Source organism: Schistocerca cancellata, chromosome 8, assembly GCF_023864275.1.
Source record: "Schistocerca cancellata isolate TAMUIC-IGC-003103 chromosome 8, iqSchCanc2.1, whole genome shotgun sequence".
Lineage (NCBI taxonomy): Eukaryota > Metazoa > Arthropoda > Insecta > Orthoptera > Acrididae > Schistocerca > Schistocerca cancellata.
The window spans coordinates 475,380,182-475,402,090 of NC_064633.1; the positions used below are offsets into that span (position 1 = coordinate 475,380,182).

General features: G+C 44.5%; 1 protein-coding gene across 1 annotated transcript in view; it reads right to left on the reverse strand.

Moving 5' to 3' along the window:
• Positions 1-14,777: 14,777 nt before the first annotated feature.
• LOC126095640 (uncharacterized) overlaps positions 14,778-21,909 on the reverse strand; it is a 793,146-nt gene continuing 786,014 nt past the window's right edge. Inside the window, exon 7 of the mRNA XM_049910402.1 lies at positions 14,778-15,003. Within this exon, the coding sequence (XP_049766359.1) occupies positions 14,778-15,003 (226 nt within the window). The remainder of the gene's footprint in view (positions 15,004-21,909) is intronic.

Below are 21,909 nucleotides of genomic sequence, written 5' to 3' on the forward strand. Positions count from 1 at the left end.
ATATGCAAAAACCTATCCAACCAGCAGAAGAAGATAAGCCCGCAGCATTCATACCATTGCACGGAGCGACCTCTAGAAAAATTGGACGCATACCATGTAAATACACCTGTGTAGCAAACTGAAGGACGAAAGCAACTTTCTCACGATGTGTCCCTGCCAAGTAACACAGGTCGATGAAACTCGGACCATACATAGAAAAAGCTGCTTCAGTAAAGTACAAAAGGTAGCTGAGAGAGAAATACGGAATGAGTGGAACAGAAATCACACTTTTATAAAAGAGAATAACTAGAATGAAGTCATTGCGAGTATGTTACTACCACGGACGGCACTGCATGGTATGCAACGTTCTCCTATGCTGGCCACCCTCCACCAGCGCGATTTACATCTGCTGGATGGCCGTCGCTGCATGTGAATGTGCTGCCCAACGCATCCCGCACGTGCTGGATAGGATTAAGTCGGGGAAACGGACGGACGAGTCCATTCACGGATTATTCCCTCGTTCCAAGAGGTCCTCCACCTGCGCAGTTCGATGTGGTCGCGCATTGTTCTCTATAATGTGTACGACTTTGCTTCCACCGTTTTTTCCCCAACATTTGAGGCTTTAATGAAACAAACTGCTGACACGTGTATCATTCAAAGTATTTTCCATTGCTGGCCGCTACTTTCTTCCATCTTTCGGGCAGTGCACGAATCCCGCGTCAAAAAAGTTGTTCACCTTTTGAAGCGATCCACGAATCGATCCAATTTGTGACTTCTTCATGAGGTCGGAAGTGTTGGTGAGTCAGGCCACGCGCCATTGATCTAAACAGGTGATACTCAGAGGGAGCAATGTCTGGGGAATACGGCGGGTGGGGTAGGACTTCCCATTTTAACGTTTACAAGTATGTGGGGTCGAGCGTTGTCGTGCTGCAAAAATGGTTCAAATGGCTCTGAGCACTATGCGACTCAACTTCTGAGGTCATTAGTCCCCTAGAACTTAGAACTACCTAAACCTAACTAACCTAAGGACATCACACACATCCATGCCCGAGGCAGGATTCGAACCTGCGACCGTAGCGGTCTCGCGGTTCCAGACTGCAGCGCCTAGAATCGCACGGCGACTTCGGCCGGCTGTCGTGCAGCAAAATCACTTTATAGTGCATCTAGCTGTATTCCGGCCGTTTGTCTTTTAATGCTCTGCTCAAACGCATTAATTGCGTTCGATAACGAGCACCTGTGATTGTTTCACTTGGTTTTAACACCTCATAGTACACGACGCCGAGCTGGTCCCATTAAATGCAGAGCATGATCTTGGAGCCATGAATATTCGGTTTGGTCGTCAACGTGGAAGCATGGCCGCCATATCTCCATGATTTTTTGCGTTTACGGTTATCGTAATGAACCCATTTTTCGTCCCCGGTCACAATGCGACGCAGAAATCCCTTCCGTTTTTGCCTCTGAAGCAACTGTTCACAAACACAGAAACACCGTTCAACGTCTCTTGGTTTCACTCACACGGGACCCAAGTTCCTTCTTTGTGAATCAAGCCCCTTGGCCTTGAGACGTTTTGAAATGGCTTGCTGTGTCACTCCCACTAATTGTGCCAATTCTTCTTGAGTCTGCGAGTCTTCACTCAGCAATGTCTCCAATTGTTCAAAAAATGTTCAAATATGTGTAATCTTCTGGGACTTAGCTGCTAAGGTCATCAGTCCCTAAGCGTACACACTACTTAACCTAAATTATCCTAAGGACAAACACACACACCCATTCCCGAGGGAGGATTCGAACCTCCGCCGGGACCAGCCGCACAGTCCATGACTGCAGCGCCTCGGACCGCTCGGCTAATCCCACGCGGCTGTCTCCAATTCTGCATCTTCGAAAACATTCTCTCTTCCACCAAAATGCCGGTCTACGACGTTAAAATCACCGTACTTGAAGCGTTGTAGCCACTCACGACACGTTATTTCTCTAATAGAGTCCTTACTATATGTACTTGAGAGCATTCGACGAGACTCAGCCGCTGTTTCTTCATATTGCAACAAAACAGTAACACCTCCCGCAAATGACGAGAATTAGGCTCGTAAACTGACATTTTCAATCAATAACAACTTTATGATGCAGACACTAATTGACTAAAGTTTGAATGAGGTTATGTTCCGAGGTCCAAGCTAACTGCCTGACGCCTGCGTTCTGTTTCTTTCGACCCCACTTACCGATGTCGCCACCTATCGGCAAATGGCGGAAGCAAAGTTATACACCATGTATAAAAATGAAGTCAGGGCTGAGTGCCCTCTGAACGCGCATCGGGAGTGTGTACAGTGTCACATTAGCGTTGTCCGTTGGGTGTACTGCGTTAAAAGTTTTGGAGATCAGTACGCACATGCAACATTATGCCTCCCCACACCATAAAAAAAAACACCTGGACCACCAAAATCATCTTGTTCGACAATGTTCCTCGCATTACGTATACCAACCTGTCGCCATATGATAATACGTCCGCCATTGTCGAACATGATCGGTTTGGTGCCCCAAGTATTATGGCGTGGGGAGGCGTAATGTCGCGCAGGCGTACTGATATCCAAATCTTCAAACAGGGCACACTCACTGGCCCATGTTGTTGTAACACCGTACTCGTTCCCACAGTGCGTCTTTTCAGGGGTGCACTCGGCCTGACTTCTTTTTCATGGACGATAACGCGCGACCGCTTCGAATTGCACAACTGAAGGAGCTCTTGGAACGAGAGGACATTCGGTGAATGGACTGGCCTACCCATTCCTCCGCCTTTATCACATCGCTGAGATGCGGGATGCAAGGGGTAGACGTACTGCTGCATTCCACATGCACCAACGACAGTCCAACAGTTGCCCTACGCACTGGTGGAGAAATGCAACGCCCTAGAACAAGAAGTACTTACCAACATTGAGGCCAAGCGTTGCCGTCCGTCTCCGTGTTCGTGTTCAGCGCGACGGAATGTCATACCTAACAGCCCGGGTTCGATTCCCGGCTGGGTCGGAGATTTTCTCCGCTCAGGAACTCGGTGTTGTGTTGTCTTCACCCGACAGGAGGCTCTAGCCACACAGCATTTCCATCTCCATGCCGTCCGTGTGATCACACACCCTGAATCTTGTCCCGCCTTTTGTAATGTGCAGGGGACCATCACGAATCGCGATGACTTCAGTATAATTATTGTTTGAATAAAAGTGCCGTTTCCCTCCGTCTCATTCGCAGTGCCTCATCATTTGAAAGTTACTTTCGTCCTTCAGTTTTGCACACCTGTTTATGATATTAGACCAGTATTTGGACCTCCACGGAAAATTGAGGACTTACTGCGTCCAGCGAAAGAGAACTTGTGTCAGAGAGTATCTGGTGTGTACAATATGCCGTGTGGGTGTGGCGAAAATCATAGCTGAGCGCTGTTCTGAAAGTAGACGGCACAAATGGTTCAAATGGCTCTGAGCACTATGGGACTCAACTGCTGAGATCATCAGTCCCCTAGAACTTAGAACTACTTAAACCTAACTAACCTAAGGACATCACACACATCCATGCCCGAGGCAGGATTCGAACCTGCGACCGTAGCGGTCGCACGGTTCCAGACTGTAGCGCCTAGAACCGCTCGGTCACTACGGCTGGCGTAGACGGCACATCAAGAACAAACATTCTAATAAATCAGCGATAGACAATCACGCCGTTAAGGTAGGGTACAAGAACAACTTCGGGAGCCCGAAGATTCTCTCCCACGCATAGACTTCGAGGGATTCTGTAATGAAAGAAGCGGTAAAACTAAGGGTGTGCAAAAATGGTTCAAATGGCTCTGAGCGCTATGGGACTTAACAAGTGAGGTCATCAGTCGACTAGAACTTAGAACTACTTAAACCTAGCTAACCTAAGGACATCACACACATCCATGCCCGAGGCAGGATTCTAACCTGCGACCGTAGCGGTCGCACGGTTCCAGACTGTAGCGCCTAGAACCGCTCGGTCACTCCGGCTGGCGTTGACGGCACATCAAGAACAAACATTCTAATAAATCAGCGATAGACAATCACGCCGTTAAGGTAGGGTACAAGAACAACTTCGGGAGCCCGAAGATTCTCTCCCACGCATAGACTTCGAGGGATTCTGTAATGAAAGAAGCGGTAAAACTAAGGGTGTGCAAAAATGGTTCAAATGGCTCTGAGCGCTATGGGACTTAACAAGTGAGGTCATCAGTCAACTAGAACTTAGAACTACTTAAACCTAGCTAACCTAAGGACATCACACACATCCATGCCCGAGGCAGGATTCGAACCTGCGACCGTAGCGGTCGCACGGTTCCAGACTGTAGCGCCTAGAACCGCTCGGTCACTCCGGCTGGCGTTGACGGCACATCAAGAACAAACATTCTAATAAATCAGCGATAGACAATCACGCCGTTAAGGTAGGGTACAAGAACAACTTCGGGAGCCCGAAGATTCTCTCCCACGCATAGACTTCGAGGGATTCTGTAATGAAAGAAGCGGTAAAACTAAGGGTGTGCAAAAATGGTTCAAATGGCTCTGAGCGCTATGGGACTTAACAAGTGAGGTCATCAGTCGACTAGAACTTAGAACTACTTAAACCTAGCTAACCTAAGGACATCACACACATCCATGCCCGAGGCAGGATTCGAACCTGCGACCGCAGCGGTCGCGCGGTTCCAGACTGAAGCGCCTAGAACCGATCGGCCACAACGGCCGGCTACGCGTGTGCACCAGCAACTGTAGCTGAGATGGAGGTTATATAATATGAGTGGTGCCTTCAAAAGAGCAATTGAGACGGTATGGCTTCAAAGAAATAATCGTTACGCTTAAGGGGTTAGGTGATACTGCGGGTGGTCTCCGTTCCACTTACGCCCCTCAGTTGCGGGCCGCTAGGAGAGCGAAGGCTTTCCGCCTCACTGCAGACATCCGGCATTTGCGTTTGCGAATCCCATCTAACAGGTGACGTCACACCGGCAAAAGAAGTTAGAATTCCTAGCGACTTCACCCGATCAGTAAAGGGCTTGTAACTATAAGGGAAGCAGCTCTCGGCAGACAGTTATGTTCTGACGGAGGAGATGATTATCTTCGAAAGCTCGAGCAGGTATTCACATTCTATACGATCTGAAGGCATAGAAGATTTTCTACACGTAACGATTTGAGGGTGAAGTCACCTTCCATTCCGTCCCGTGCAGTGTGAATCGGGTTTTAATCTACGAGGAAGTTTCACAACAGTGCACAGTGCGCCGCAGAGTGAGTGATTCATTCTGATCGCCAGCAGCTGACTTACGATGCAGTCAGCAGGGAGCAGCGCGTAGCACAGACGGATGAAACCACACACGCGGCCTTTACGGCCGAGAACGCATTCCCGCATTTTGCGTAGCGAACAGGAGAGTTGCCCGCGGTGACTGGGGCAGTGGTCGGTAATCAGGGACTGGGAACCTGTTCCCCGGGGAGGCCCGCTGAGTCAAGACGCGCCCTGGTGAGTCACGGGGCGGCGACAGGTTGTCTGGACAGCCGGCGGGGCAGGGCTGCCGCCCCGGGCGTGGGAGTAGCCGGCGTGCGCGCGCAGCCCCAGGGCGGCCAACACCGGCCGGCTGACTCAGCGCCGGGCCCGGGCTCCTCCCACCCTCCCTGTCTCCTTCACCCTAAGCTACTTCCGCTGTACATCTTCATCTCCTCCTCACCGCCCTCATATCTGCACCGAGGGTGAAATTTCATTCCCCTCTTCTGGTTCCCAATATCTGGGTCATTGTCTCGTAACTACTCACGTGCCTAAGATGTGACACGTACTCACGCAAGAGGTATGTGCCTATTTTACCAAGTTTAAATTGTCGAACAATCTGATATGGACGCTGGATGAATATTTAATAGTTAAAAAAAAATGGTCAAATGGGTCTAAGCATTATGGGACTTAACATCTGAGGTCATCAGTCCCCTACACGTAGAACTACTTAAACCTAACTAACCTAAGGACATCACACACATCCATGCCCGAGGCAGGATTCGAACCTGCGACCGTAGCGGTCACGCGGTTCCAGATTGAGGCACCTAGAACCGCTCTGCCACAGGGGCCGGCTAGGGTGACCATGTTGAGAAATAAAAATATAGACATGAAGAATAAAGATGTAGAATGGTAATAACATTTATTTTATTTAAAAAGCTTTAAAAATTTTCACATAGATAATTTGAAGGCGTTACTTTTCAGCACAGCCTCGTAAAGGCGAATAACCACTTACAAAAAGCTAGTGTTGTTTTTTCAAATGTTATTCATTACAAATGGTAATTGGACGGTGAGTCCAGCTATAATCAAAACAACTTTTTTTATAAAATTGCCTTTCGGTGCCAGTCAGGGTATTCTTTTTATTTATTTCTCGCACTCCGCCTTTCAGAAAGTCATTTCTATTTTCAGGTACGTTTTTATTGTCTCATGTAATTTATGCGTGGTGTTTTCGATGTGTGATGTGCTGCATTGTTCCGTTACGTTTACTGTAATACAGAAACACACGCAATATTGTAATTAATGCTGCAAGTTGGTAAATAGTTAATCGCGAATCCGGGAATTTGATTAGGAAATTAGACACCCTAAGTAGCCTGTGATTTGCACCATTGCTAAAACCATACAGTATATGTGACTGAAAGTATGGACATTTTATCTGATGACTGTCCTATTTGGTATATTTTTTACCTTTTATTTATGTTGTTCTCGTTTATCATTTGTACAGCCATTCTTTTACGTCTTCCGTGTGTTATAAATTAAAATTTTTTGAGGCGTTCAGTGCTACGATACGATACCACTAGCCCCGCCTATTGGCTATGATTTTTTCCCAACCCATGAGAGCAAGTAGGGATATTCTATAACTTTTTTTCTATAGAGTCCAGTACGGATGAGTTTAAATGGCTCAAATGGCTCTGAGCACTATGGGACTTAACATCTTAGGTCATAAGCCCCCTAGAACTTAGAACTACTTAAATGTAACTAACCTAAGGACATCACACACACCCATGCCCGAGGCAGGACTCGAACCTGCGACCGTAGCAGTCCCGCGGTTCCGGACTGCAGCGCCAGAACCGCTAGACCACCGCGGCCTCACTCGATGATATTTCGGGAGTGCAGCAAGTAGTCATTTTGTATCACGTACGATTTTGCAGCGCCGCACCACCACACCTCTTCTCGTAAGCCGTCAAAGACTGACCTCTGCTCTTAGTCTGAGAACTTTATTGATGTATCGCGCAAGCGTCAAGATCGTAATTGCAAGACCGTCCCTTCACACTGTCAGCGCGCAACGTCTTCGACGGCGCTAAGGCGAAACCGAGATGTGCGGCGGGTTGCCGCTCACTAACCCTGCAGGCGTACACTGTCGTCTATGTTGAGGGCAAATCGTGGAAGCAGTGGCTTTTCGTGTGTTGCCACTTGGACCACGCATGTCCGGCGCGTGATTGGTTTCAATCCAGCACGCGGAAGAAAGTCGTTAAAAAGCGAGACGCTCGCATTGTACTCCACCCGTGACACGTTTCCGGATGTTCGCCATTCTGTTATTATTTTTCCAGTTTGGCGTCTGCATAATACAGCCACTATATGATAAGTTCAAGCGATTTAGACTATTAAATGTTTTAAAACGAATGAAGATATAATGGCATCATTTATTTAGTGTTACAGAAACAACCCTTGCCCATGCGAACAGTCGTCGAAAGTATTTTTGGACAACTGTTAAGAAAATGCTTGCTAACAGTGTTTGTGAATATTAACACACTAAAATTCAAACACTCTGGCCGGAAATGGCAAAATTACTCCTAATTGCTCGTCGACAGGGACTGAATGTCTCATTGCCGGTTTTTTTCTGTTCGTTCTGGTATTAACATCAGTAAATGACTCTTATTCATTTTGGACATATTAGAACACTACAACAATTTACACTGAAGGTAATTTATTATGAATAGCTGCAACCAGTTGAACTTATAGCAGTTTATTTTTCTATGATGACATGTTTAGATGCTTGGCATCTCGTCTTCTGATGTTTATTTACGTGTTGTGAACACTGTTTCTTTACTAAAGGTGTTGCGGAATTTTGCAATGGGCGTTTTTAAGACAGCTACCACAAAATGTTGTAAGTAAAGAACGAATGTTCACGACACTTAAGTAAATGTAAGCATTTGAGGATGGGGTGAGCACAAAATGAATGAACTCTCAAAACAGTAAGTTTTGAGGCATACTTTGCTGGCGAGGCGTGTCGGGGAAAGGGTGCCACTGACATCGGTGCGTCACACCGTAAAAATTAACGTCATGGTCATTATAGTATTGAGGATGTGAATCAGGCCTGCGGTCACCAAAGTTTGCCCACGACTGTCTTAGACCACTGATGATACAAACTACGCATGATGTCATTATAATGAAACCAACATCTAATTCACTAGTGACAGGCGACTTTTGGAATATTGTTCAAAAATAACAGCATTTCTGGTAAAGGTTTCTTTATTTCATTGGTTAAATCCTGTGCAGAATTTGGTTGCAACGAAAGATATGTGAAAGGAAATAATATTTTATTTTGCAGGTAAAGTAGTTTTAAAACAGAACACAATGTGTGTAAACATTTTTCCAGATTAAGTCAGTGAATTTACAGGCCGAAGATGAGGACTGATATCATTGCCTAGCAGAAGAGAGTGGTCTGCTATTTGAGAGTATATATTTGCGTCTAATTCGAATTAAGTGTACAGGGCCATTATATTTATGTATTTCGGAATAATAAGCTGGTCCTGAGATCTAAAATATGATGAATGACGAAAATTTTAAGACAACAGAAAATGAATATCTAACTCACTACAAGAATTTTCTCTGTAACCAACGTTTTCTAATATATTATTTTCCTCATTTTGACACTGTTTCGGTATCTGTACGGGATCAAGCAAAAGTTAATGAAACATAAAAGCTTATTTTCTGTAAAAACCGGACATTATGGAACGGATGCCATTTCTTATAAAAGTGTCAGAAAACATTTCACAAGTTTCTTTGAGGAGTCGTTAGAAAACTAAATACTCCCTGCCAAACTGACATTCTGTCTTCTGCTCCTGTTCGTTGCCCTTACCACGTGGCCAAATGTAAAAAGGATAACCATCGCAGAAGTATTGGGAATTTCGAAGAAATGAAGTTAAGTGTACTACTACTAGTATATCAAATCGATCAGTTGTTAAAATCAGTGCTTGATTTCGACTATACACGAGTCAAACAGTAACTTTGGGCTCCACTTTGCGTAGTGCGTAATGATAGAAAATCGACTTTTAGCCTCCCGTCACGAGACTTAGAAGTTGGTTTCAAATCTTAACACGGCGGAGCCAGAACCGAGTACGCTCCTCATGCATGTGTGGTCTAACCGTTACCCAACTAACAGCCGCTGTCCCGGCGGTATGGGTCATCCAGGCATCGCGGCAGAACGCTGCGTAGAACAACAACACTGCACTCACCTATTGGACTCGACCAAGTCTGTCATTGCTGAACGTTGTGTATTTACCACCAATAAAATGGAATACGAAAAACAACAATTTTGGGCTACTGCTATTTCATTTTAGGATTCTATTATTAAAGTCCGTGGTGGAAAATCTTATTGACCGGGACGGGGCTATGAATTGCGTTTTACGCATTGAATCCCATTATTTCCAGGATTTGTTCTCAGTGAAGACTAGAAAGTACGCCTAGAGCCACGGGGAGCGGCAACCCACCGCATAGCCGATTTTAGCATTTCCGCTAGTGAATTGTGTCACGTAGGTAGCTGATATCACTGAACGTTTTGGGTTCGACGAATGACATCTCTCTTCTCCAGCTGCTCAGAGTGGTATAAGAAGCAGCCTCAGCGTTTAACTTCATGTAACAATTCGGAATGCTGTTACTGAATGTCTCCCGCGCATCTGACAGCGTTTGCCACCAGGGACTGATTTATAAACTTGTCACACAGGAAATACCAAGCTCTCTAGAGCAAATACTCGTCAGCCGTTCCTACCTCATCGATGTGCTGAGTCGCAGCTGCCGGTTTTCAGGAATGCCTCAAGGTTCGTTGCTAATCCATTTCTTGTACACCGCCTACACCGCAGACTTCCCGTCGTCACCTAGCATTTGGAAATACATATACGCCAGACGATACGGCACTCACCTGCGGGCTTAAACGACCAGTAGTGATAAAGGCTCTACGATGCCTGTAGAGCAGGGCTCTCCAAATTGTATTTCGTGGAACACTGGTGGAAGTGAGTACGTGATCCGCGGAAAACAGGGCGTTCTTTTGACATTTTGACGACACTAATTGTATTTTTAAAATTCTGTAATGATTTCCGTATTATTGCTTACGATTTGAAACTGAAGTAATCACTGTATAAGACAACTTTTTTCATATTTTTAAAAAATTATTATCGTTCAAAGTAAACCAAGTGTTCCATCAAAGTACTAGGATTCTGAAAGTGTTCCGTCAGAGGAAAGTTTAGAAACACTTGCTGTAGAGATACCGCAATATGGATAACAGATTGCCGCAACCACTCAAAAGTCAGGCGCTATTCCTTTCGAAACAACATCATACTACACGAGAAACAAATACCATGAAATCCGAATGCAAAACATCTATATGTTAGAATTGATCGCGACGAAATCTGGAAGTAATCTTGGGTGCTCTGCACTCAATGATTAATCAGAAATACACATTTTCTGGGGACTATGGACTACCACTCTTTAGGGCATCAGTACGATAAGCCATGGACTGCGCCTGCCCAATATGGCGAACTGGTGCCAAGATACTTACAGAAAAAGCTCAACGGATCCAGGATTATTTCGGTGCATCTAAGATGTCCCAAGAATATACCCGCCTGCTACCTTCACGAAGCTGTATGGAAAAGACAATTTCTCCAACGTTTCAACGACTACGCTGCAAAATTGTATCGTAAGTAGCGGCACCAGAAAAATACTCTGACCTGAAGCCTAGATCAGCGCAACGAAGACACCGACAGCTTCAAGCGACCCATGGTACTACTGGACAGGCAGTAAAACGACCATAGATTAGATGGTAGCAAATAAAAATTGGCACACGTGATAACAAAAACTTAGAAACAGCAACCCCCATCTGCACTAGCAGGCAATAGCTTCCAGTAAAATACTGCACCTAGTGGACAAACAGGTTGAATCTATTCATAAAAAATGGACGAGGTGGCGCAGTCGTCAGCACACTGGACTCGCATTACGGTGGACGATCGTTCAAATCCGCGTCCTACCATTCAGATTTAGCTTTTCCATGATTTCGCTTTGGAACATTTTGGAACATATACTGTGTTCGAACACTATGAATTACCTTGAAGAGAACGGTCTATAGATACACAGACAACACGGATTTAGAAAACATTGTTCGTGTGAAACACAACTAGCTCTTTACACACACGAGATTTGAGTGCTACTGACAAGGGATTTCAAATTTATTCCGTATTTGTAGATTTCAAGAAGGCTTTTGACCCTGTACCTCACAACGGCTTGTAATGCAATTGTATGCTTATGGAATATCCTCTCAGTTATGTGACTATATTTGTTATTTCATGTCAGAGAGGTTATAGTTCGCAGTAACTGACGGAAAGTCATCGAGTAAAACAGAAGTGAATGCTGGTGTTCCCATAGGTAGTGTTATAGGCCCTCTGTTGTTTCTTATCTATACAAACGATTTAGGGGAGAATCTGAGCAGCAATCTTAGGTTGTTTGCAGAAGACGCTGTTCTTTATTGTCTAGTAAAGTCATCAGAAGATCACAACAAATTACAAAACGATTTAAGTAAAATATCTGTATGGTGCAAAAATTGGCAATAATGAAAAGTATGAGGTCACTCACATGACTGCTAAAAGGAATCCGACAAATCAACCAAATCTAAATGCCGTAAGTACAACTAAATTCCTAGGAATTACTATTACGAACAACTTAAATAGGAAAGAATACATAGGAAATTGTGGGGAAGACGAACCAAAGACTGCGTTTTATTGGCAGAACACTTAGAAGACGCAACATACGTACTAAAGGGACTGCCTTCACTACGTCTGTCCGTCCTCTTTTGAAGTACCGTTGCGCGGTGTGGGATCCGTACCAGACAGGATTAACGGAGTGCATCGAAAAAGTATAAAGAAAAGAAGCACTTTTTGTACTACCGAGAGGAGTGAGTGTCACGGACATGATACAAAATTTGGGGTGAACATAATTAAAGCAAAGACGTTTCTTATTGCGGCGGGATCTTCTCACGAATTTTCAATCATCATTTTCTCCTAAGAATGCGAAATGTCTTGTTGACGCCGACCTTCATAGGGAGAAACGATCATTATAATAAAATGAGGGAAATGAGAGCACGCACGGAAATATGTTGGTGTTTGTTTTTTTCCGAGCGCTGTTCGAGAATGGAATAATATAGAATTATTGTGAAGGTGGTTCGATGAACCCTCTTCCAGGCACTTAAATGTGATTTGCAGAGTATCCACGTATATACAAGGCTGATTTCATTCGCCATCCTTACCAAACAACAGCTTGTGTTGTGTCTCTAATGACCTCGTCATCGACGGTGCTTTTAACTTTGCTTCCCATTAGTCCTACTCAGAAGAAGCTGACAGCCGACATGAGTCTGCGAAGGTTCAGCTGCATATGGCAGGTGTTGAGTCGAAATATCATTCGTCGCGGTAAACGACGGCCAGCTGTACTCTCGAAACATCATCGAAAAATCAGTACGCCGAGAAAATTTCAAAATTCACACCAGAGAGACTTGGCACACAAAAGATTAAGTTGTACTGAACTGGAGTCGTCTGCGTACAGCAGTGGCAATGAAGCGACAGACTCCGCTGTTGAGCTGGCGCCCGGTTAGGAGGTGGGGAGCCCGTTTCCCTGATGCTCTATTTAGATGGGAGCGAGTCACGCTGTCTGCAGTGCGATGGGAGCAGACGGGCAGATACAAGGAGCGGGTTTGTCCCACTTGCTTTCGCCGACCCTGAAGGCAGGCATTTATATTCCCGCTTCTGCCAACTTTCTAGATATTGGCAGGGATACTCCGATTGGAGACCTCAACAGTGCTGGACGAGTACGTGCAAGAAATAGAACAGGTGCACCGAGATTCTGTATAGAATTCAGACCTCACATACATCCTTCTGTTCTCCGTCACTGGGACAGGCATAGTAGTTGATGTGGCGCTATGTTTTAAACACGTGAGGAAACCATTCACCATAGCACGTTAGTGGACGATTGTTTTCTTTTTTAGGATTCCGCAGCTCAATCGCTAAAAACGGAACCCTCATAGGATCACTTTGTTATCCGTCTGGTGTCTGTCTGTCCGATTGTCGAAAACCATCTTTCTCACCAACGGGTAGTCGCATCGAGTTGAAATTCATGCCACAACCGATGCCTACAGCTACAGAGTTGCGCTTGTTGAAAAGTTATACCACGACAAAATAACAATGCCTGTTCGGAGTACACCCAATGCAGCTACTGCCGAGGAACACAATTACATTTCTTTGCCATTTATGGGCAATTTTAGTTATGAACTGGCAAAACTTTTTCGGGGAGTGGGCTCCCGTATATGCCAATCTCCAGTCTATGTACATACATAATGAATCACCTAAAAAGAACAACCATTTGGCATCGGGGGTATATCTGCTGGAGTGTCGCGATTGTAATGTAGGATATGACGGACAAACAGGCAAAACCTTTAAAATTAGATTACAAGAACATCTCAACAGATGGGGACAGATAAAACGTAACTCTGCCTTTGCTCAACACCTTAAAGCCAGTGGCCATAGTCCTCCGCAAGCACAAAATCTTAAGATTTTGCATTTTGCGCAAAAGGGTAAGAAGTTAAACATTCTGGAAGAAATTGAAATATTTAGGTATATGCAGGACGAAGATGTGTCCCTTCTTAACGACCAAATATTTGGCGCTAATCAGGCCATTTTAGAAGTTCTGAAACCGGTGTTATTAATGTAATGCTGGGGCTCTCGCATTTCTGCCTAAATATGAGCCCTTTTCTTCTCTGCCCCTATGTCGTCTTGTTAGCCAAGCCCTTAAGAGTTTTTTCATTAGAAAATGATATTTCGTGTTTGTCGCTTCAAATGTCGACGTATCTTACATATTTTAATGTAAGTGTAAAATAGAAATGAGAAGAAAGAGTTCACCCGCATTACGTCTTCTTCCCACGCTGGTGTGTATCTTTCAAGCGTAATAATTTTACTTCGGTACTTTTATAAAAAGAATTTTCTAGTTAGTTAGAAATTCTTGGTCTATATGACGCAGTATTGCTTGTTATAGGTGGACCTTTTCATCTGAAATTATGGTCCTGTGTTACTAATGTTCTGGTTCTAGTGATATATGATACGTAATACCTTTTTAGGCACCGCATCTGTGTGTTGTGTTATACACCCTGGTATTATGTTTTAAGTTTGCCGCTTTCTTCTGTATTTTTACACCGTCATAATTTTTGGATAAATTAATGCACAGGTGTTGCTTCTAGTAATTCTATCTTATTAATGTTTTCTGTGCGTTATATTCATAAAGTTTTTAGTAGCAAGGTATATCCGGTTTACGATCTCTCATTCTTACTATAGTCCACGACAGCATTTATGGCCTCTGGACTGGGATTCACACTAGACAGCTGTGCAGCTAGCCAGTTAGCACTCAGCCATTTTCTGCATTCCCTACTGTGTAAACGTCAGTCATATTTAAGCTTTTTATCGTGTTTTACTCGCGCGAAACTCCGACTGATTAATTTCTGTTGTTTTATGTGTGTTCTGTGAGGTTTCTCATAATGGCGGCAACACCTAGAGGCAGTCAAGTATTTCAAAAACAGGCAAAGGACTTATTTTTAAAGTGTACTCGTTCTTCAAAAGTGAGGCGGATTGAGGCATGCGAGTCTGTGATGTTATCAAGATGCAGGAACGCGACGTAGTTGCTGTCTGAGTGTATCCCGCCAAGTTTCCTTGTGAGCTGCGCAGCCAGAGGCCATTAACACTGTCGCTGACTATAGTAGTTGCGTGGCAGCGCCATCTAAAAAGGTGATTCCGTATTAGGCGTCAGTACTAGCACACGACGCTGTGGTGCATAATGCTAACTACTTAAGCCCCATCTTGTTCTATTAATTGCGCCTGTGAACGTGGGTACGCGTTATGCAGGTCTTGGAGTCACTCACGTACATCTAGAAAGGTAAAGCCTTATCATAAGGCTTCGGCAATATGATTGCATTCTGAGTGTTCGATCATTGGTCAATTCTATTATCCGTTTTTAATATTTTAAATTTCTAGTATTTAGAGAGGTTAACGAAGGCGATGTCGGCCTGATGTACTCGAAGACGCCCCTTAGCTATACTGTCTAAAGGATTGTCCTAAGAAATACCAAATTAAGGTATTTGCTCTTTCAGTATTTGATCTGTTTATACATGCTTTTAGGTTAACCAAGTGTGTACAACGCGATTGCGATCCTTAAATAGACGTATTTGTTCTCTGTTTTCTATCTAGGTCCAGCACGCTCCTCGCTTGCAAAAGGCGTTTGCTTGATTAAGTGCGTCATTAGCAAGTTCCGTTAAGTCACCTGAGATGCATTTTGAGGCGGTTCGCAGCTACCGCGCTAGATAGAACTGCCAAAATTACGATTCTGAGACTTAAGCGAAGGTAACGAAAGTATCCCAGGAGTCACGGACTCTTGAGAATTTCGTCACACTGACAACAGATTCGCAGCGTTTCCCAGGATGGAACGCACAGTGCACGTGTGATTAAGCTGCGCGGACGTGACACGTGAGACAGGAGCGCGGCACGTACCTTGACGAGCTGCTGTATGGAGAGGGAGGAGGCGCTGCGCATGTCCTCGCACGAGCTGTGGTGCTCGGCAGTGAACACCGAGTCGTGCGACACGCTGAGCCCGGCCGCGCCCAGCGGGCCGCCGCCCACGCCGCCCGGCGCGCCGGCGCCGCTCCTGCAACACACGCCGCCACCTGCTGTCACCGCCGCACCTCGTCATACGACCAAGCCTAAAGCTCATTAGGAATCCTCCGATACCTGCGGGTATCGATCACTTCATTTATAAACAACAATAATTGATTTCTGTGTAAACCATATATTACGTTCATTGGATATGAACTGAACAATGCTGTTGTTGTTGTTGTTGTTGTTGTGGTCTTCAGTCCAAAGACTGGCTTGATGCAGCTCTCCATGCTACTCTATCCTGTGCAAGCTTCTTCATCTCCCAGTACCTACTGCAACCTACATACTTCTGTATCTGTTTAGTGTATTCTTCTCTTGGTCTCCCTCTACGATTTTTACCCTCCACACTGCCCTCCACTACTAAATTTGTGATCCCTTGATGCCTCAGAACATGTCCTACCAACCGGTCCCTTCTTCTTGTCAAATTGTGCCACAAACTCCTTTTCTCCCCAATTCTATTCCATACCTCCTCATTAGTTATGTGATCTACCCATCTAATCTTCAGCATTCTTCTGTAGCATCACATTTCAAAAGCTTCTATTCTTTTCTCGTCCAAACTATTTATCGTCCATGTTTCACTTCCATACATTGCTACACTCCATACAAATACTTTCAGAAACGACTTCCTCACACATAACTCTATACTCGATGTTAACAAATATCTCTTCTTCAGAAACGCTTTCCTTGCCATTGCCAGTCTACATTTTATATCCTCTCTACTTCGACCATCATCAGTTATTTTGCTCCCCAAATAGCAGAACTCCTTTACTATTTTAAGTGTCTCATTTCCTAATCTAATTCCCTCAGCATCACCCGACTTAATTCGACTACATTCCATTATTCTCGTTTTGCTTTTGTTGATGTTCATCTTATATCCTCCTTTCAAGACACTATCCATTCCGTTCAACTGCTCTTCCAAGTCCTTTGTTGTCTGTGACAGAATTACAATGTCATCGGCGAACCTCAAAGTTTCTATTTCTTCTCCATTGATTTTAATACCTACACCGAATTTTTCTTTTGTTTCCTTTACTGCTTGCCTAATAAACAGATTGAATAACATCGGGGAGAGGCTACAACCCTGTCACACTCCCTTGCCAACCAATGCTTCCCTTTCATGCCCCTCGACTCTAATAACTGCCATCTGGTTTCTGTACAAATTGTAAATACCCTTTCGCTCCCTGTATTTTATTCCTGCCACCTTTAGAATTTGAAAGAGAGTATTCCAGTCAACATTGTCAAAAGCTTTCTCTAAGTCTACAAATGCTAGAAACGTAGGTTTGCCTTTCCTTAATCTTTCTTCTAAGATAAGTTGTAAGGTCAGTATTGCCTCACGTGTTCCAATATTTCTACGGAATCCAAACTGATCTTCCCCGAGGTCGGCTTTACCAGATTCCCCATTCGTCTGTAAAGAATTCTGTTGTTAATTAACAAAAAACATAAATACCTTAATGTTAAAAGTAACTTTAAATACACTCTAAGGAATTATCTGTATGGGACAGATGTTTTGTTGAAGAGAAAGAGCTTCATAAATTGAGCAACTCAATAACGCATTGGTACACATCTGGGTCTTACGCAAGCAGTTATTCGGTCTGGCAGTGATTGATAGAGTTGCTAGGTGTCCTACTGAGGGACATCGTGCCAAATTCTGTCTACCTGGTGGGTTAGATTGCCAAAATCCCGAACTGGTTGGATGGCCCTGCCCGTACCCCCTATAACGTTCTCATTTGGGGAGACATCCGGCGACCTTGCTGTCCAAGTTAGGGTACCCCAGTTTGGTATCCCACAGCTGTCCACTGGGTTTTCCGACTGATCTTCGGCCTGGACTCTCACCGACTGAAGTAGCACTGTCTACAGTGATGAGTCCCACTTCGAACTGAGCCCCGATGACCACCGAAGACATGTCTGGAGACGCCCGAACACCGATACGATGCCTATTCGGCTGTCGTCAGTCGTAAGGACAGACAGAAAAGAGTGATGGTCTGGACTGCCATTTCATGTCATAGCACGATCCATTGGTTGTCCCCGACACCGTTACAGCACAGCGGTACGTCGACGATATTCTATACCCCGTTTTATTGCCCTTTAGGACAAGCCATCTTGGGCTACATTTTTGCAAGATAATGCCCGCCAGAATTTCTACTGCGTTCCTTCGTACGTCCCAAACACTACCTCGGCCAGAAATGTCGCTAGATCTTCCCTCTACTGACAACGCTGTTGAATTGTGAGCAGAGCCCTCCGACGATCTTGGGATTTTGACGATCTAAAGCGTCAGTTGGGCAGCATTTCCATTACATTTCTAAGGAGAACATCCAACAACTCCGACAATCAACGCCAAGCCGAATAACTGCTTGCATACGGGCCGGTGATGGACTAACGCGTGATTGACTAGCTCAGTTTGTGAAGAGATGTGGTATTAGTGACCCATGTGGAGTCTGTTATACGAGGGAGACATGTTTGTGCAGTCATAGAGAGTTTAGCACCAGATTTTATAATTAACCAGTATGGGTATGATTACATCGAATTTTGCGCAGAATGACAAATATCTGTAAATTTCATAGTTCTGGAAATATAATTCCGATTGAAAGAGCATGTCACAATCTACATACAGACATACATAAAGACTCTGCATCCCACCTTACGGTTCATGGTGGAGGGTATCTTTCACCACTGCTGCCAAATTCCTTTACTGTTCCACTGAAGTGATGGGAGAAAGATGAGTCCGAAGCAGCCCTAATTCTTCTGATTTTGCCTTCCCAGTCATTACTCGGGATGTACGTTACTATCATCAGAATCATTGTGTGGTCAATTGCTTTCTCGAAAGTGTCTTGCGAAAAGAACCTCTTCTCTCTTACAGGAATTCTCATTTGGGTTCACGGAGAATTTCCGCAGTATTTGCGAGTTAATCGGAGCTACCGGTAACAAATCTAGCAGCAAGCACACCTCTCGATAGCTTCGATGTTTTCCCTTTATCTGACCTGCTGGAGATCCCGAACATCAGAGCAGTAGCCGAGTATCGTTCGCATAAGTATTATGTACACGGTCTCCTTTAAAAGACGAGCTACGCTTTCCTAGAATTCTCCCTATAAACTGAAGTCTACCATTCGCCCTTCCTAAAACTGACCTTACAAGCTCGTTCTCTATATCGCGTTAGGGGGGATGTCATAGATAATCGTATTCAATCGACGTGGCTGTGTCAAGAAGCACATCAAAAACACCGTATCTCAACAATAGAGGATATCTTAGCTACTCATCTGCATGACCTTACAGTTTTTCACATTTAGTGCAATCCGCCATCAATCACACAAACAGAAATTCTGTCCAAGTAATTGTGTAACATCCCACAGCCACTCCATGACAACACTTTCGCGTACACTTCATCGTCATCACCGTATTCGCCAAATCGTTTATGTATGTGGAGAACACGAGCGGTCCTATGACAGTTGCGTGGGACACTCTTGAGAATATCATTGTCTCCGATAAACACTCGCCCTCCACTCAACGCAATGGGCTTTATTACCTACAAAGTCTTCGAGACACTCACATATCTGAGAATCCATTCCATACGCTCATACGTTTGTTGTTATATGTGTGGCATCGTGCGAAATTCTCTCCGGAAATCTAGGAATACGGTATCTGCCAGTTGCCCTTGAGTCATGGTTCACAGCGTATCATTTGAGAAAAAGGCAAGTTGATTTTTGCACTTGCTAAGCTTTCAAAATCCGAGCCGATTTGGGGACATAAGCTACCCTGTCTCAAGAAAATTTATTATTACGTATTTATTCGACGGGTTTTGGTTGTTTCAACTATCATCAACTGGACGAAAAAATACTAACATTGTCGGTTTAAAAATGCATGTTTCTCACAGAAGACGCTTCCATATACCAAATGTAGGAATGGTGGAATATAAACATAATCAGATTTTGACAAACTTTTAAAAGCTTAAATAAATTATACATGCACTCCTGACAACTAACAGGCGACTGACATCCTTGGACTATGCACCCACAGATGTCCGAAGAGGCGTCCTAGCCAGCAACACCACACGAAGAAACTGCATGAGATTTGTGACGTCAAAATGTGGAACGGCATATTTGTGACGTCATAACACATAATTTTACATTTTCGAGCACTCCCTAACGTGAAAAACGGAATAACGCACGACAATTTTTCCTAAAGAGCTACAAAAAGTGAATCAATGCGACGTAAGGCCGAACTTAACAGACGTCCCATTCGAATACAGCTTTCACTTGGTTTTCCATAATTGACCTTGCGTACTCTGGAACTGCGCTGTTTGAAGGTACCGGTGCATTAAAGTAAAGCTGTCATAATTCCGAAAACTGGTACTCCGCTTGGAATATAGTGTTGCCTTCTTCCATCCTTCCAACTGACTTATCCAGATAGCTGTAGTGCAACGTACAGTTTAACGTGGACAAAGGTGTGATAAGTGACAGATAAAAACTCAAGGACTGACCGGACTGGCACGTTAAAGATACAAAAAATACGTGTCTTTTTGGGTACGATTTGCTACAGTAAAATGTTTTAGAAGCGTTAGTGGTTAAAAGTGCCATCGTATCTGCGAATGTAAAATATTGATGGAAATAAAAATGTCTGTACACGTTATCCTCAACCAATGACAATATGCATCTGCAATGAAAAAAGGCTGAAATACAAATTTTGATAAATATAGCAACATGTGCATGGCGTAATTGGTGGCGTAATCCTTTCGCAACTTCGAAGCTGCATTCCGCTTGGAATATAAAAATGAAATTAATCACAGATTTTCTGAACTTCGTTAACTTTTTCGGATATGTTACAGTACATTTTGACAAGGAGGAAACTGAATATTATTAAAGTTTTATTTTCAACGCAGCAAGCGCCTTTAAACTCTTTAGAGCTTCCGCGCTGTTACACGAGGTTTTCTCAGTCCGCTTTCGAAAATCTCCAATGAAATCAACGCAGATGTTCTGCGCATGTCACCGGGCAATGAGGCACAGTGCTAACACATTGGACTCATTTCTCGAGAACGTCCTGTGGCTGCACGAAAGGCATTATTCAACATGGTGGCGTTGCTGTCAGGGCTCCTCCGAGCCATAATCCGTAGGTAGCGTTCATCCACTGTTGCAGTAACCCTTGGGCGGCCTGAGCGATGCATTTCATCGACATTTCCTGTCCCTCTGTATCTCCTCCATGTCCGAACATCGCTTTGGTTCATAATGAGACGCCTGGACACGTCCCTTGTTTAGAGCCCTTCCTGGCACCAAATACCTATGCGGATGCTATCGAACTGCGGTATTGGCCGTCAGGGCATGGTTGAACTGCAGACAACACGAGCCGTGTACCTCCTTCCTGGTGGACTGAGTGGAACTGATCGGCTGTCGAACCCCCTGCGTCTAATAGGCGCTGCTCGTGCATGGTTGTTTACATCTTTGGGCGGGTTTAGCGACATCTCTGAACAGTCACAGAGGCTGTTTCAGTGATGCAATGTCCACAGTCAACGCCTATCTTCAGGAGTTCTGGGAACAGGGATGATGCAAACCTTTTTTTGATGTTGTATTATTTGTTCTCAGATGGCAGGCGCAGGTGTGAAGGTGTTACGATGTAGTTGGTACCCCTCACGGTGATCCTACCTTCTGGTGGTGAGACGTGGTTGACCAGAACTTTGACGACGAGTATTGCCTGCCCTCACGTTCCTACGCAGTTTTTGATGACTGGGTGTTGTGTGATGTCCTTAGATTAGTCAGGTTTAAGTAGTTCTAAGTTCTAGGGGACTGATGACCATAGGTTTTAAGTCCCATAGTGCTCAGAGCCATTTTGAACCTACGCAGTTCAACATCGGGTCACTGTCACACCCGAATGCTCCACAAAAAATGAAGATTGCACGAATCGACAAGCTGGCCAAATGGAGACCCAAAATGAGGTTCCTTTTAAACTATTATGTGCTAACAATGATGTCTCAGACGAGTACCCGGCATCTCTG